General features: G+C 37.8%; 1 protein-coding gene across 1 annotated transcript in view; it reads right to left on the bottom strand.

Annotated features, from left to right (window-relative positions):
* CLCN1 (chloride voltage-gated channel 1) overlaps positions 1-13,726 on the bottom strand; it is a 69,172-nt gene that overhangs the window by 4,044 nt on the left and 51,402 nt on the right. The window contains 6 exon segments of the mRNA XM_087886465.1: positions 845-931; positions 2,809-2,913; positions 4,326-4,364; positions 5,754-5,836; positions 10,378-10,483; positions 10,821-11,032. Of these exon segments, the coding sequence (XP_087742591.1) occupies positions 845-931; positions 2,809-2,913; positions 4,326-4,364; positions 5,754-5,836; positions 10,378-10,483; positions 10,821-11,032 (632 nt within the window).

The following is a 13,726-nucleotide window of genomic DNA, read 5'->3' on the forward strand; positions in this document are numbered from 1 at the left end:
ACTGCTCTATAAAAATACTGGGAGTACATTTACATGAAAGAAGTAAGGGGTTCAATAGCCATTATCTCCATCCTAGAGAACAAATTTCCTTGGAAGGAAATGGCAAATAAATAAATAGCAACATCACAAACCAAAAGGGTCCAAGATTCTTAGGAGGAAGACAAAGCCATGGAAGTTAAGCATGTATAAATTCAACTCAAGTCCACAACCTAATTTCTCCTCTCCTGGAAAAGGTCACAATCCAGTTGGCTTCAGAGCCAATAAAGCCACAATAAGACTAAATATATTTTTTCTTCTGAATGTTAAGAGGGTTTAAAAAAGGATTTTTCTTGTAGACTGGATAATTATGTATCTCTATATCAGATTTTGCAAGTTTTAGCAAGGGGTGGGTGCACTAAGCCTTCAAAAAAAAGAGGCCAGAATAAAATAAAATATTTCATTTCAATTTAAACTTAATGAAAATAAAATTAAATAGTACACATTACTTTTTTGCAGGTACTGATACTACAAGTTACATTTTGCTGGCTTTGTATGGAGAAGCTCTGGGAACTGAACCTAAAGTCCATAGGGGAGTTGTGTTATATATCGCTGATAGTATTGAAAGAATACATGAAATATAAAATAAAGCTAAATGGAAGAGAAAATGTATTAAAATATATTTTCTAAATGTGGACTGAGAAGACACCAGAAGGAATGGTAAAAGTGAAGTGTAAGTGGTGTATAAGGAGTAATACTCCCCTTACTATCTTTTTTTTTTTCATTCTGGGTTTTCCATGAGACCTTTTCTTTACTCTCAAGCAAGACTCAACTGGACAACATACAAAGGTAACATGATTTAAATTACCTCTTCCAATGCAATCACACCCTTTAGTTTTCCCATACTGGTTACATAGGCATGGGTGAGTCCTAGCAATGAGAACAAGGTATGTGTCTACAGAAATGAGAAGATAAGACAAATTAGCAAATAAAACAGCCCAACCATTGCAAACTCATGGAGAATTTGAAGCAGGTTAAGAATGGTGGAATTTTTTAACCCATATTAGCATGAATAAACCTGAAGCAAAGCTAAAGAATGAAACCTTCATGTCTGAAATTGGAATAGTTAGAAGTAGAGATCCATTTGTTCAATTAACACAATGTAATACTTTGTTGGCATTAAAAAACAAATTGTACCAAGTCAACTGATAATTGAGTTACATAGTAATGCAATATACAAAATAAATAAAAGATTATGGTTTAAATAATTTTCTAATTCTACATAACCTATGACCCATCAGACTAAATTATCTTTATCTTGTATGCTTTATCTTGTATTCTCAAGTAGCAAAAGCAGGAAGAGTTCATCTAGGTGGGATATAAATGGAACTAGGTTCTTCTGAACTCAGAGGAATATAGAATAGCAATAGCACTTAGACTTATATACTGCTTCATAGTGCTTTACAGCCCTCTCTAAGCAGTTTACAGAGTCAGCATATTGCCCCCAACAATCTGGGTACTCATTTTACTGACCTCGGAAGGTTGGAAGGCTGAATCAACCTTGAGCCTGGTGAGACTCGAACTGACAAACTTCTGGCAGTTGGCAGTCAGCAGACGTAGCCTGCAGTACTGCACTCTAACCATGAACCACCATGGCTCAGAAGGTCATAGACGTAAACTCTTTGGGAAAACTTAGATTTTAGTAAAACTGGGTTTGCACTGTAAACGTGAATAAATCAAACCGGTAAAAGGGAAAATATGCCTTTTGGTTTTGTATATATCCTTGCAGGTATCATTTTAGGTGAGACCAAGACTTTCTTCTTTGAAAGACAGGGAAATAAGCAAGATCTTTGTGCTATAATAGGGCCCATCACTCCTAATCACACATGTGCTTATGTTAAACCAAACATTTCTACCTATGGTAATTAAAGAAGGTCACATACATAGATTGAAATATTTGGAATTGATTAAACATATAAAAATTCTAAACAGGTTTTCTTCAATTTTATATTTACTGATGGTTCATATTCATAAGAAGCACTGTTATTAACTTCTTTATTTTGAATTATATATTGGAACAACATTGAGAATAAAGAACAACTTACTCAACAATTTCTGTTCCCAATTTTATCAGGAAAATTGATCCTGCAAAGATTAAACAAGTAAAGCCCAACTAGTTTGATCCCTCTTGTTTCTTCCACACGGAAATCATTTTAATAGACAAGATTGTCTAAAGAAGTACCACTGCTTTTTAGATGAAATTTTCTGTTAATAGCAAATACAGTAAGCCAAGGGTGGTAGTACCAAGACACAGAACTGGCAGGAATGATAACAAATAAAATAAACTTAATTAAACATCGGGGATGGTTCTTTTGTTTTTAATGCTATTTTTCTCATTCAAATTCTAGAGGTTCAGCTTCACATTGAAAATTGTAGCCCTTAGTCTACTTTGCAAAATTGCATGGAAAGATGACGACATGCAATGGAAAAGGGATGGATGAAAAGAAAAAATCTATGATAGATAATTTAGCAGGAACGGGCGTGGGGAGGCAAGAAGGAACTGAAGAAAAGAGAACAGGTCTGTATTTTGTAGATTCAGCCCAATTCTGTACCTTTTACTTGCCTGAAAGAGTAAAATTAGAGAAGAATTGTCAAGGCCATACTAGAGAGCCTTACTACATCTGGTAGGTTAAAGCGTGAGCAAGATCATACCATATGTTGAAGACCAAGAAATATAAAGAGAACATGAAATCAGTAGAGGGTGTAGGCCTTGATGGGAGTAGACTTGGATAGCAAGGAAAGTAGAGAATAAGAGTAAATGCAGACACCCACCTTATGCAGCGATGTTCTCTCGACCAGCTGAAAGGGAGAAGGATCTATGCGACAGCTGCTGAAGCATACCTTTCTCTCGAGCTCCTCCTGCTCCCAAACTTCTATCTGACACAGGAAAAAAAGAGTTCACAAGTTCAGAGAAGTAATTTGCACCAACCGCTTTCCCAGGCTGCTTACTTTAACCAATGGGCCAGCATGATTTACTTATCTTGGGTACATTTCCCAACTTGTCCAATTCCTCTTCTAACTTGGATCCAAAGGAGAGCAGTTAGAAAGCCATTTTCTTTACATTTATATTCCTTCTCAGAGATTCCTTTTTCCATGAATACTTTGCTTTTAATTTTTAAAGCCCATCCCCTAATGAAATCAGGAGGGAGGTCTACATGGATAGTGTACAGACTCTCATTCATACAGACATTATACAGGCTCTGTTAAGAACAAAAAAATATGTGTTCCAACCCATTCTCCTAAATTTTTCATTTGCAAAGTTCTAGTTTTCCATTTAATCACATGGTTTTCAATAATCATTTTGGCTTCTGCAAAAAGCTGCAGAGTTCACTGTTGTTATTATGTTGCTGCTTGGAGAAAGAATGTGTTACCAATAAAGGAGAATATTTGTAGCTCAGGGTTTAAATGGGGGGTCCTGGGTGCCCTCTGAGCTTGGTTGTTTTCTTGCAGATGTTTCATTACCCAAACTAGGTAACATTATTCAGTGCTAGCAGGTTTTATTACCTAGTCTGGCTAATGAAATGTCTCTAAAAACAACAAGCTCAGAGAGCACCAAGGACCCTTCCAGGGGTATGTTACTTACCAGGCCTGACAAAACAACACAAATTCACTTCAACAAAGCATTTGGGACTACAGAAATGATCTGATTCACTCCAGCAAAGCGAAGAAGGCTCTACTCAGTTTCTCCCCCAGTGTTTTAAAGTCATGCAGCTTTGGAACTATCCACAGCATTCATCAGAAAAAATCTGAGCCTGTGTACCACCATAGATAGGAAACTGGATGAAAGTGAACATGCCCAATATCAATTAAAACCTGCAATTGCACTATTGGGTATCCCAACCATGTGGCCTTATTAATATTCCCTGATTTCTTGAGTCACACAGCTCATACATAGGTTATAAGCATGATAGATATTACTGTACTTTTTGTCATAGGCCTATTAAGTACAAATATATTTTTGAAAAATGATTCATGCAATGCTTTACAATGGTAGAGTTAGTGCAGTAACACACATCTTCCCCCTTTAACCCTCAACTTTTTCCTGCAGGCTATTATATTCTTTCCCATTGTTCTCTGAGGTGCCAAGCATACTGATAGTAACATATAAGACAGCATAGTTGTCGCAGAGAAAATAAGGAGAAGTTTCCAAAGGCACATTTCATAGTGGAGAATGGATAAATAATTGTGTGATTGTTTTAAAATGGCTGTTTCATGGAATCTCCTGGCATGACTTTGACTGGAAATGTCAACCCCATCAACTTTGTCTGCTGCTTTACTTCCAAACGTACCTCTTCGGGCTTCATTGGGTCTTCAACCTCTGCTGAATCCTGAAAGGAATAAGTAATCAGTTCCAAGATCAGAAGAAAGGCAACAAAGCTTAAATCCAAATCTCATTTTTGGGACATAAATGTTGCTTTTTCCCTAACACCATTGCTGTAACGAGTCCTATATGTATTATGAGATTTAGCACATGGGCAAAGAAAGCATGGAGGTGCATATGATATGGTCATGCATTCTAAGCATCTTGGGTTACAGTTTCTAAAACAAAATTTATTGTCCTCCATGCCTGCAAATTTGAAGGCAATATCCGGTGAATCTCAAGCTGCATTCCTTTGTTTTATATCATTTTCCTAGGCAGTGATATTATCTGTTAGAAGGATTCAATTGCTTCTTCATCCCTCCGCTTTCACAATCTCAAAATCAGTCCAGTCATGTAGGTGTACAGATTTTTTAAAAAATAATAATAAAGAAAAACACTTTGCAGTTAGTTCATCAATTTCTATCACTGAACAATAGTAGAAAATCATCCTCTTTCCATTCAAAGAGATACAAAGATGGAAAACATGAGGTATTCTCAAGTGGTTTGGAAGTCTGGTTTAAAAATACATTTATAAAATAGATATGCATGCTAATGTATAAAACATCTGTGCCCATGCCCTGACAGTTCAGGGATGAATGAACAGGGATAGGTCAATTCTGGTACTGAACATCTTCCAAAATCTCTGGCAGCAAAAGGTCATGATTGATGCTAAGCTTCCCTTACTATTTTAAGTTTTCCTGCCTAAAGGGATTAACCCTATTACGAAAAAAGAGACAAGGGTAAAACACTGATAAATGACTACAGAATATCAGTGTTGCATAGCTAACCTATTTCATTACCGTAATGAAGTATGTATGTTGTCTATCACAAGGTCTGTCTGGAATATAAACAGACTGTCCAAAACCATAACATTTCCATTCACTTTTACTATGTAAGCTTTTGATGTCCTGCCTACCCTCTTCATCCCAGCCAGCCCAGCCAAAGTGGCAGTGCAAAGAGCTGTCTGGAATGTTGGATTCAAAAGTAATTCCAAGTAATTGGGAAAGCTGTTCAAAGAAAGAGGAAAGTTCCCTATCATCTACCAGCCTGAGACTACAAACACTGTCCAAAAGAATGGAACAGAAGGTACTGCAATAGGAAAAGCATTCCAGCATTTTACGAAATTTGTGCATTTACGAGATTAAAGGTCATGGAGCGTACATATTCCCTTCTCTTTCACTTGTAGATTTGTGCCCACATGGACTTCTGAGCTACCTTGTTCTTCATTTTGAGAAGTTTAATTTATTTCATTTTTCCCCACTTCTGACTCTAAAAATGCTATTTTCTCGGTGTATGATAGCAATCAGAACTCTTTTTCCAAAATTATTTAGGCATAGAATAGTTTTCTTGTTCAAACCTGCTTGGTGCTTTTTCGCTGAGGGGATGGGCTGAGACAAAGAAGTTGCTCCATCAGTCTCCTCAGCTGCCAACATCTCCGGGCTGTGAGAAGAGAAAAAATGCAAGGAATGAAATGGCTGACCACTGGGCTGTCTGCAGGTATGATAAAAAAAAATAATCAAGATGGCAGTCACCACCTACAGTCAAAGCTTCACCCATTTTTATGCTGCGGCTGCCATCTTGATCTTTTGTACTACACTCTGCAGACACTTCCGGCTAGCATTCCAACAACAATGCTTTTTTCCCTACCCTTTCAATAATGCATATACATTAGCTTGCCACTGTATCACCTCTGATTTCTAAGGAAGCAAAAGTATATTTTCCATAGTAGAAAAATATAAAGGCAAACTGAAACAATCCAGCTTCATATAAATATAATTCTTATTATTTTTCAACTGAGCATTTGGTGTTTGATGCCTGTCAGGCCTTTTAGGTAGACCAGACCATGAAACCAATTCCACGGGAAGGCTAAAACTATTTTTATTGACACTGGCTATAATAAGAGAATCTTGGAGATCTGAGAATGCTGTACCACTACCACCTCCTCTTCCTTGCAGCTCAGTGAATTAAGGAGGCCTCTGTCTGAGCTGCTTCTAAATATTATCTTGTTCTGGACTTTAAAAATGCTTCAGCCTCTTTTGCCTAGGCAACAGATTCTGCATATCTCCATCAAGGTCATCTTTTTCTCTTTACAATGATTCACCATTTCAGTGTGGAAACTATTGACAAGTTGATAAATGTTCTCCTAGGTTGACTGAACTTCACATAGATGTTCTGTTTGGATGGCCTGTTCATAAATGATAATTACTATTGAGTAATAAACACTACTGGTTGAGTGGCAAAAGAAATGGAATTATTTGTAACAGAATTCAAAAGGGAAAGAGACAAACAGATTAAGGCTGATAATTGGCCAGATTCCAAGAAAAGGGTGGATCTGATTTCTGGAAAAAGAAAATGAGTGGCTGGCTACCTGATCATAGAGAAGTCAGGCTTGGAGAACCATGTAGTAGTGACTAAACTGCCTGAGAAACCACATCCTTCCCATTTTGTTCCAAATGTAATCAGCCTTCCAATTTCTGGTGATCATGCTGTGTTCCATATACATGGAAAGATCATTAGCCAAGCACACAGTGCTGCCTTTCCCCCTTTTTTTCCTTAGTTGCCCCCAACTGAAAGTAGGTGCCTCATTGTGCCTATTTAGCTTAGTTGTGTATGTATATGTCTGTTTGCAACTTTCATGTTGCCTTTCATTTGTTTAAACATGTTTGTAATGCTTGTAGATAAACTGAGAAAACAGAGATTATGTTGTTTTCTCTAGTCAATTTCATTACAAGAGTGAATCAAATCAGTCACTTGCATCGCTTTGCTGGAAAAAATGCCATTTGGCTTTCTTAAACTTTCATTACAGAACAATTGCATCAATCATCAATCAACCCAAGTGTCAGCAGTACAGGGCCAGGGGAGTGCAATTCCAAATACTTTAATTCATGGTTAGGATTTGAGTTATAAGCTATGCCAATTTCATCGAGTAACATCTGTCTAGCACGATCAGTTTGTAACTGGCTCTAAATCAGACAACCGAAACCCATCGGTTTTATAGTTTGGCTCAAAAACATACTGGCTATGCTTTTTCCCTGCTTGTTAGTTGTGTTAAACATGGTTAAAGATTGGATCTTCAGTGGGGAATATGAAATGACTTTGAAGTTGGAAATGCAGACAGAATATTGAGAAAGGACATCTTTAATATGTCCTTCCTTACCAAACTGCACCATTCCTTCCAACCATGCCCAATTGCTCATCATGCCTCAAATAGAGGTATAAAGTTTCATATAGGAAGCTAGGAAAGAGATTGTACTGTTGTTCTGCTCCTTTCCTGAATGGATTGGCTGCAGCAAAAAAAAAAAATGTAGCAGAAGAGAAAACCTGGGGTGAGCATAGATGGTTTCTGATGTTGTCTGGACCTTTTGTAGAATTGTGTGAAATGAATGACAATTGCACGCTGTCTAAAAAGATGCAGGAAATAAAATGTAAAATGCATTGATCGCAAGAGCCAATAAACTCTAGGCTTCTGTACCAAAAGGTAAGTGGGGGTGGGGGGGGGGGAGGGATTGAAAGAAAACAGGATTGGATAAATTAAGAAAGACAGGTCTACTTGGTGATTATTAATAAATGCCAGTTTATAGAGACTTTGGCCTGATCCAGCAGGGCAGTTGCCTGCCTTCAATTGTGGAGCACTGAGCAATCACAATTGGAACCTCACTCTGCAACCATTGTGTATGCTAACATGCTGGTGAGTAAGTACCCCAAATATAGATAATAGCCACCCTTGGAACTGAGAATACATTATAGGGACTCTCACACAAAGTTTGCTATGACCAATCATAAAATAAGGACATACCAAAATATGAACAAATTCCTGGGCTGCACACATCCCAATAAACTATTTTCTAAGGAAATCTCCGGGGACAACACTAGACCTCCGAGACACCTGCTGAAACCTTAGGGTAATCTCAAGGGTGGTGTTATTGTTTTGGAACAGCTTTACTTTCCAATAATTTTCTTTTAATTCAAAGAATTTTAACAAACTGGCTTCAAGGAGCTAGGGGTGCCCATGGGACCTGAAGACAGGCCTACAGTCATCCCATGCCCCATGCTGAGGACTCTGGTATTACAGAAAAATAAACTGCGATGTTTTACTGCACAAATTTAACAGAAATCAAAAGCATGCTTTTATAATTAATAATATTGATGTCTGTCAAATTCACTCTTCATTTTGGAGCAGCATCAGGGGTGGAATCCAGCAGGTTCTGACAGGTTCTGGGGAACCAGCAGCGAAAATTTTGAGTAGTTCAGAGAACCGGCAAATACCACCTCTGGCTGGCCCCCGAGTGGGGTGGGAATGGAGATTTTGCAATACCCTTCCCCTGGAGTGGGGTGGGAATGGAGATTTTGCAGTATCCTTCCCCTGCCATGCCTACCAAGCCACGCCCACCAAGTGACACCACGTCCACCAAACCACGCCCACAGAACTGGTAGTAAAAAAAATTGGATTTCACCACTGAGCAGAATATACCTTAAAAAGTATGTGGACCTAACTAAGTTATATGTCAAGAAGTGTTATCTATTTCACTTGTCCTTGTCTTATTCAAGATAAAATATGCAGAGTCTGATGAAGTGTCCTCCCCCATGTGTTCAATGATCCCCCTATATTTTCCTAGCAGTTGTTTTGGCATTTTTCTTTCCAGATGGAATACATTAAGGAGGAGAAGATGGAACGGCTGTCCTATGCTTTTTCATTAGTAGCACTAGGAGTGCTTTCTATCTGAAAGGAACCTGGATTTGCCAGTTCTCCTTCTTCTTTTAAAATAAATCTGGCAAACCTGGACATATGTGGACATATTTGAAGGTTCCAAAATGTGTTTAACTGAAACTACCCTGCAATCCTTACTGGTGCTTTTACTTTAAATGCTTTATGACTTTTTGTTTGTTTGTTTTCATTGTAAATTTATTAAAAATGTAAGTAACCCTGAGGCTATGCCTGGCAAAGCAGACAACGCTCACTAAAGAAATCAGTAGCTTTTTGGTTCTATGTTTATGGAACAGTGACCTTGAGAGATAAAGCAATGATGAATTAGAAGAATAGGAAGTTCTGTCATATAACCTGGTGGGTGAAAATATAAAATCTCCATAATATTAAACAGCCTTATCTGGTGGAGTGATACATGAGCAAAGTGGATGAAAAAAGGTGTGGAGGGATAAAGTGTATTACTTAATAGTGTGACATAACTTCCAATTTAGGGGCTCTCATCTCTTAATTACAACAAATACCTCTAATACAAATGCAGTATAACAAGGGAAATATATATTTGATTTTACATGTATTAACTGCAGCTAGAATTGTATTTGCATAACAATGAAAAAGTGAAGAGATCCCTACAGATGAAAATGTGAATAAAAATATTAGAATGTGCAGAAATGGATAGACGAACACTTACAATTAAGGAAAAGGAAGAAACAGAATACTTTTTGACATGCGACTTATTTTATCAATGGCTAGCTAATAAAAACAGAAGTTAGAAACATGCAGATAAAAGAAAAGGACTAGTGATACAAGGGAGGTTTGTTAAAATGGATAAGATATGATGATGATGATGATGATGATGATGATAATGATGATGATGATTGAACTAATACCAATGTAATGAATAGTGTTGTAAACACTTATTATTATTTCCTAAAAATATTTGTACCCAGACAACGTACTGTTTAACTAAAAATTGAAATTTTTATGTTAAAAATAAATAAATTATAAAAAAACAAAACAAATACAGTCTGTACTTGCATAATTTACAATCACCTTTATGTTCTTTCTTTTATGATTACCTTTCTTTTACAATCACCTTTCTCCTCAAAGTAAACATTAGCATTAGCAAGATGATAAGTCAGATGTATGTCCACTTTCCAGCAATCTGAATGAGGTCCCCCTTCCCTCCCATATTCCATAACCCAGTTAGAAAAGGCCCTTTAAATCTTCAAATATTGGCCATCAGATCCCACCACAAGAGACCAGAAAGACACAGTACTTGGAGTTTGTGGAGGTGTTGGTGCCTCTGCTACTAGCTTGTGAGGAGTCACTGGCCCATTAGGTCCTTCTGGGTAATCAGGGGTTAAAGCAGGCTGCTGTGGAAACTATTATAGAAAATAAAATAAAGCAAAAATTAGCATTTCCTTTAATAACTACTTTTTCAAAACCTTCTGCTTCTCCAAAAATTATTATCTATATTATTTCAGCAATTCTTATGAACTCTTCAGCAGAAGCAGCTGTTTTCCCCATGCTACAAAGGGGATGCCCTAAGGTGAATTGCGGTTTCCTTAGTGGCACTCAGTGAATTTACTCTGAGATTTGAACTTAAGACTTCCTGTTTCACATCTCATCTACCTAGTCACTATGTCCCACTGGTTACACTTTCTTTTTCTTCTTTCCGCTATTATTGGTTTTTCATTTTATTAATCTCCCATTCACTACCTCAGTCTTTCCCTTGTCCTCTTCTTCCTCATCCACATCCTCATCCACAAAAGCGAATGATTCATGCTTCCACTGGTGTCCATCATAAGATGCTTCAATCAATTTCTGTGGCGTCTCCCTGACAAGATGCAGACGTCGCTCTGGGCTGAGGTGTCTGAGCAGCAGAGCCTGGAGCTCAGTTCGCTCCACTGAGCCCATTAGAATCATGGAATCTAGAGAGGGCAAAAGCAAATAAGAAAATCTAAGGTCTAAAATTCAGGAACGATCAGAGAGTCACTTGACAGATCTTCAGCTTATGAATCCATTTTATATGATGACCCTTACACAGTGGTGGGATTCAGCTGGTTCACACCTATTTGGGAGAACCAGTTGTTAACTTTCTAAGCAGTTTGGAGAACCGGTTATTGGAAGAAATCTTATTTTGTTTTTTTCCACTTTACAGGGCTAATCCTGTAAGAAAGGCAGTAAAGAAACATTCTGGTATTTCTAGCCTAATCTTTATTGCCCTGCTTACAGAAACTGCCTCTCTGGTTAATTCTTATTACATTGTAACAGATAAGGCAAAGCGCCTATCGACATGAGTGACGTTGAGTTGGCCACACCCACACAGTCACATGACCATCAAGCCACGCCTACCCAGCTGGTCATTAGGGCAGAGAACCAGTTGCTAAATTATTTGAATCTCACCACTGCCCTTACACCTTTATGATGAACAGGAAATAATGCCTCTGGATTGCCTTATGATTTTAAATATATTTTCTTCTAAGAACACAACTAGACTGTAAGCTCCAACCATATTGTAGGAAGGTAACTCCAAGAAACTTCCCTCTCACAATCACGTCATAACTCTCTTAAACATGGCTAGTAACGGGTCAGGGCTGTAGAGGAAAACTGAAAAATATCAAGAAATACACCTCAGAAGGCTGAGTTTCATCATATGTTATAGAGCAGCAGATTTCAGTGTGTTCGGAAGAGCTTGGAGAACTCTGGAAAACTGATCTGTTTCCCAATGAGAAAGAATCTAACAGCAGGCGGCATTCCTTTCATATGAGATGACTCAGAGAAATGCATTAAATAAAATTTAATTTTAGAAATGGAGAAAATGGAAGAAAGGAAATGTGACAGGAATCTATTTATATAAAAAAGTAGTTAGAAATTAAGATGCTCTGGGCATATCTATTTTCTGCTTTGTCCACACCACTTTTCCTCAGCCTACACATGTGCATTCTTGAAACATTCAATAAATTCAGAATATACCTCTGAATCCTCAACCAACTATTGAGGTTCCATTGTAGACAAGTAACAGACAAGAGGACACCATTCCAGAGTCTTGCTAGAATCAAAGTGTTTCTTCAGTCATGATTAGGATGTAAAAGAATGAGTGGAATCTAAGACTATATAAACATTTGATCTGGAGCTAACAAATGTCATCTCAATAATGCTCTGGTTTTCTTAGCTAGGGCACTTCTTTGGACTGCAAAAATACAGATGATCTGTTACTTCTCTGTATCCCTTATTATATATATATATATATATATATTTGCACAGTTGCCCAACTCACAAGAATTTAGGATAGCATACAAATTAAAAACTATAATAAAATCAATGCATTTTCAAAACAAAATAGCAACCAAAGACATTCATCAATGCACTACCAGGGATCTATATTTTGCAGTCCAGTTATGTTATCTCCTCAACTATCATTGAAGCTTTCTGACCATGAAGTGGCCTTAATGTACCCTTCCAGAAATACACTGCCCCCTCTCTTCCCCTCCTCCTTCTTCTCTTCCATCAGGGTGAGATTTCCTCACAGAACTGCAGCTGCTGCTGATTCAATTCAGTATTTGGCACCAATCCCCTGTAGCTGCCTTCTCTCCCACACAAGGCACTGGATCCTAATGCAAGGTGGTTGGTGACCAAACCCTACTATCCGGGCATTCTATGGCAATTGGCTCTCTCTGTTGCCAATTCTCAGTGCAATTTCTTCAACCTGCATGATAGGATGATTGCTGGGTTCATCTATGGTGACAGAATATCAGAAGGTATCTGACAGCCCTTTATAAAACTAACAAGTTTTATTAAAGGACATAAGCTTTCTTGAGCCGTAGGTCACTTTATCCAGTGAATTCATCAGATGCATTATGCTTTAAATTAAAAAAAAAACTGTTACTTGGAAAAGGGCTACCATACTTTTCCTAATTTTTTTTAGTACACATCTTCACTCACAGATGACTATGGTAGCATTGTTCTTAGTAGTGCCAAAAGTATTGGTACTCTCATGGACATCCTTGTTTGTGAGGAGTGGGGAGAGTGACACTGCATCATTATCTTTAAATTTGTCTTATCAGCAAGACCAAGAATGTGCAAAAATAGCAATAGCAATAGCATTTAGACTTATATATCACTTCACAGTGTTTTACAGCCCTCTCTAAGGTTCACAGAGTCAGCATATTGCCCCCCAAAATTTGGGTCCTCATTTTACCAACCTTGGAAGGATGGAAGGCTGAGTCAACCTTGAGCCTGGTGAGAATCAAACTGCCAAACTGCTGGCAGCCAGCAGTCAGCAGAAGTAACCTGCAGTACTGCATTCTAACCACTGCGCCACCACAGCTCTGTGGTGAATTACTGAATTATTTTCTAAACTGCTTCAGGTGATACATATTCACAAAATCAGTGTCTTCTGAGTTCTCAGGTTTTTATGACTAGTTGGAAATTGCACTACTCTCTCAGTATTGACTGATTTCCCCAATAAGTAAACATTGCAAAGAAAAACTCTGTTTTCCCTGCCCCAGATAAAAGAAAAAAAACCGTGTTTAGATTACATTTTGAGAGAAATTGAAAATTAAATTGAAACTAGAGTTTTGGCTTTGTCCTCTTTCCTTCATACTACAGAACTATACTACAAG

The sequence above is a fragment of the Pantherophis guttatus genome, chromosome 2 (assembly GCF_059756535.1).
Source record: "Pantherophis guttatus breed Tessera chromosome 2, ASM5975653v1, whole genome shotgun sequence".
Classification (NCBI taxonomy): domain Eukaryota; kingdom Metazoa; phylum Chordata; class Lepidosauria; order Squamata; family Colubridae; genus Pantherophis; species Pantherophis guttatus.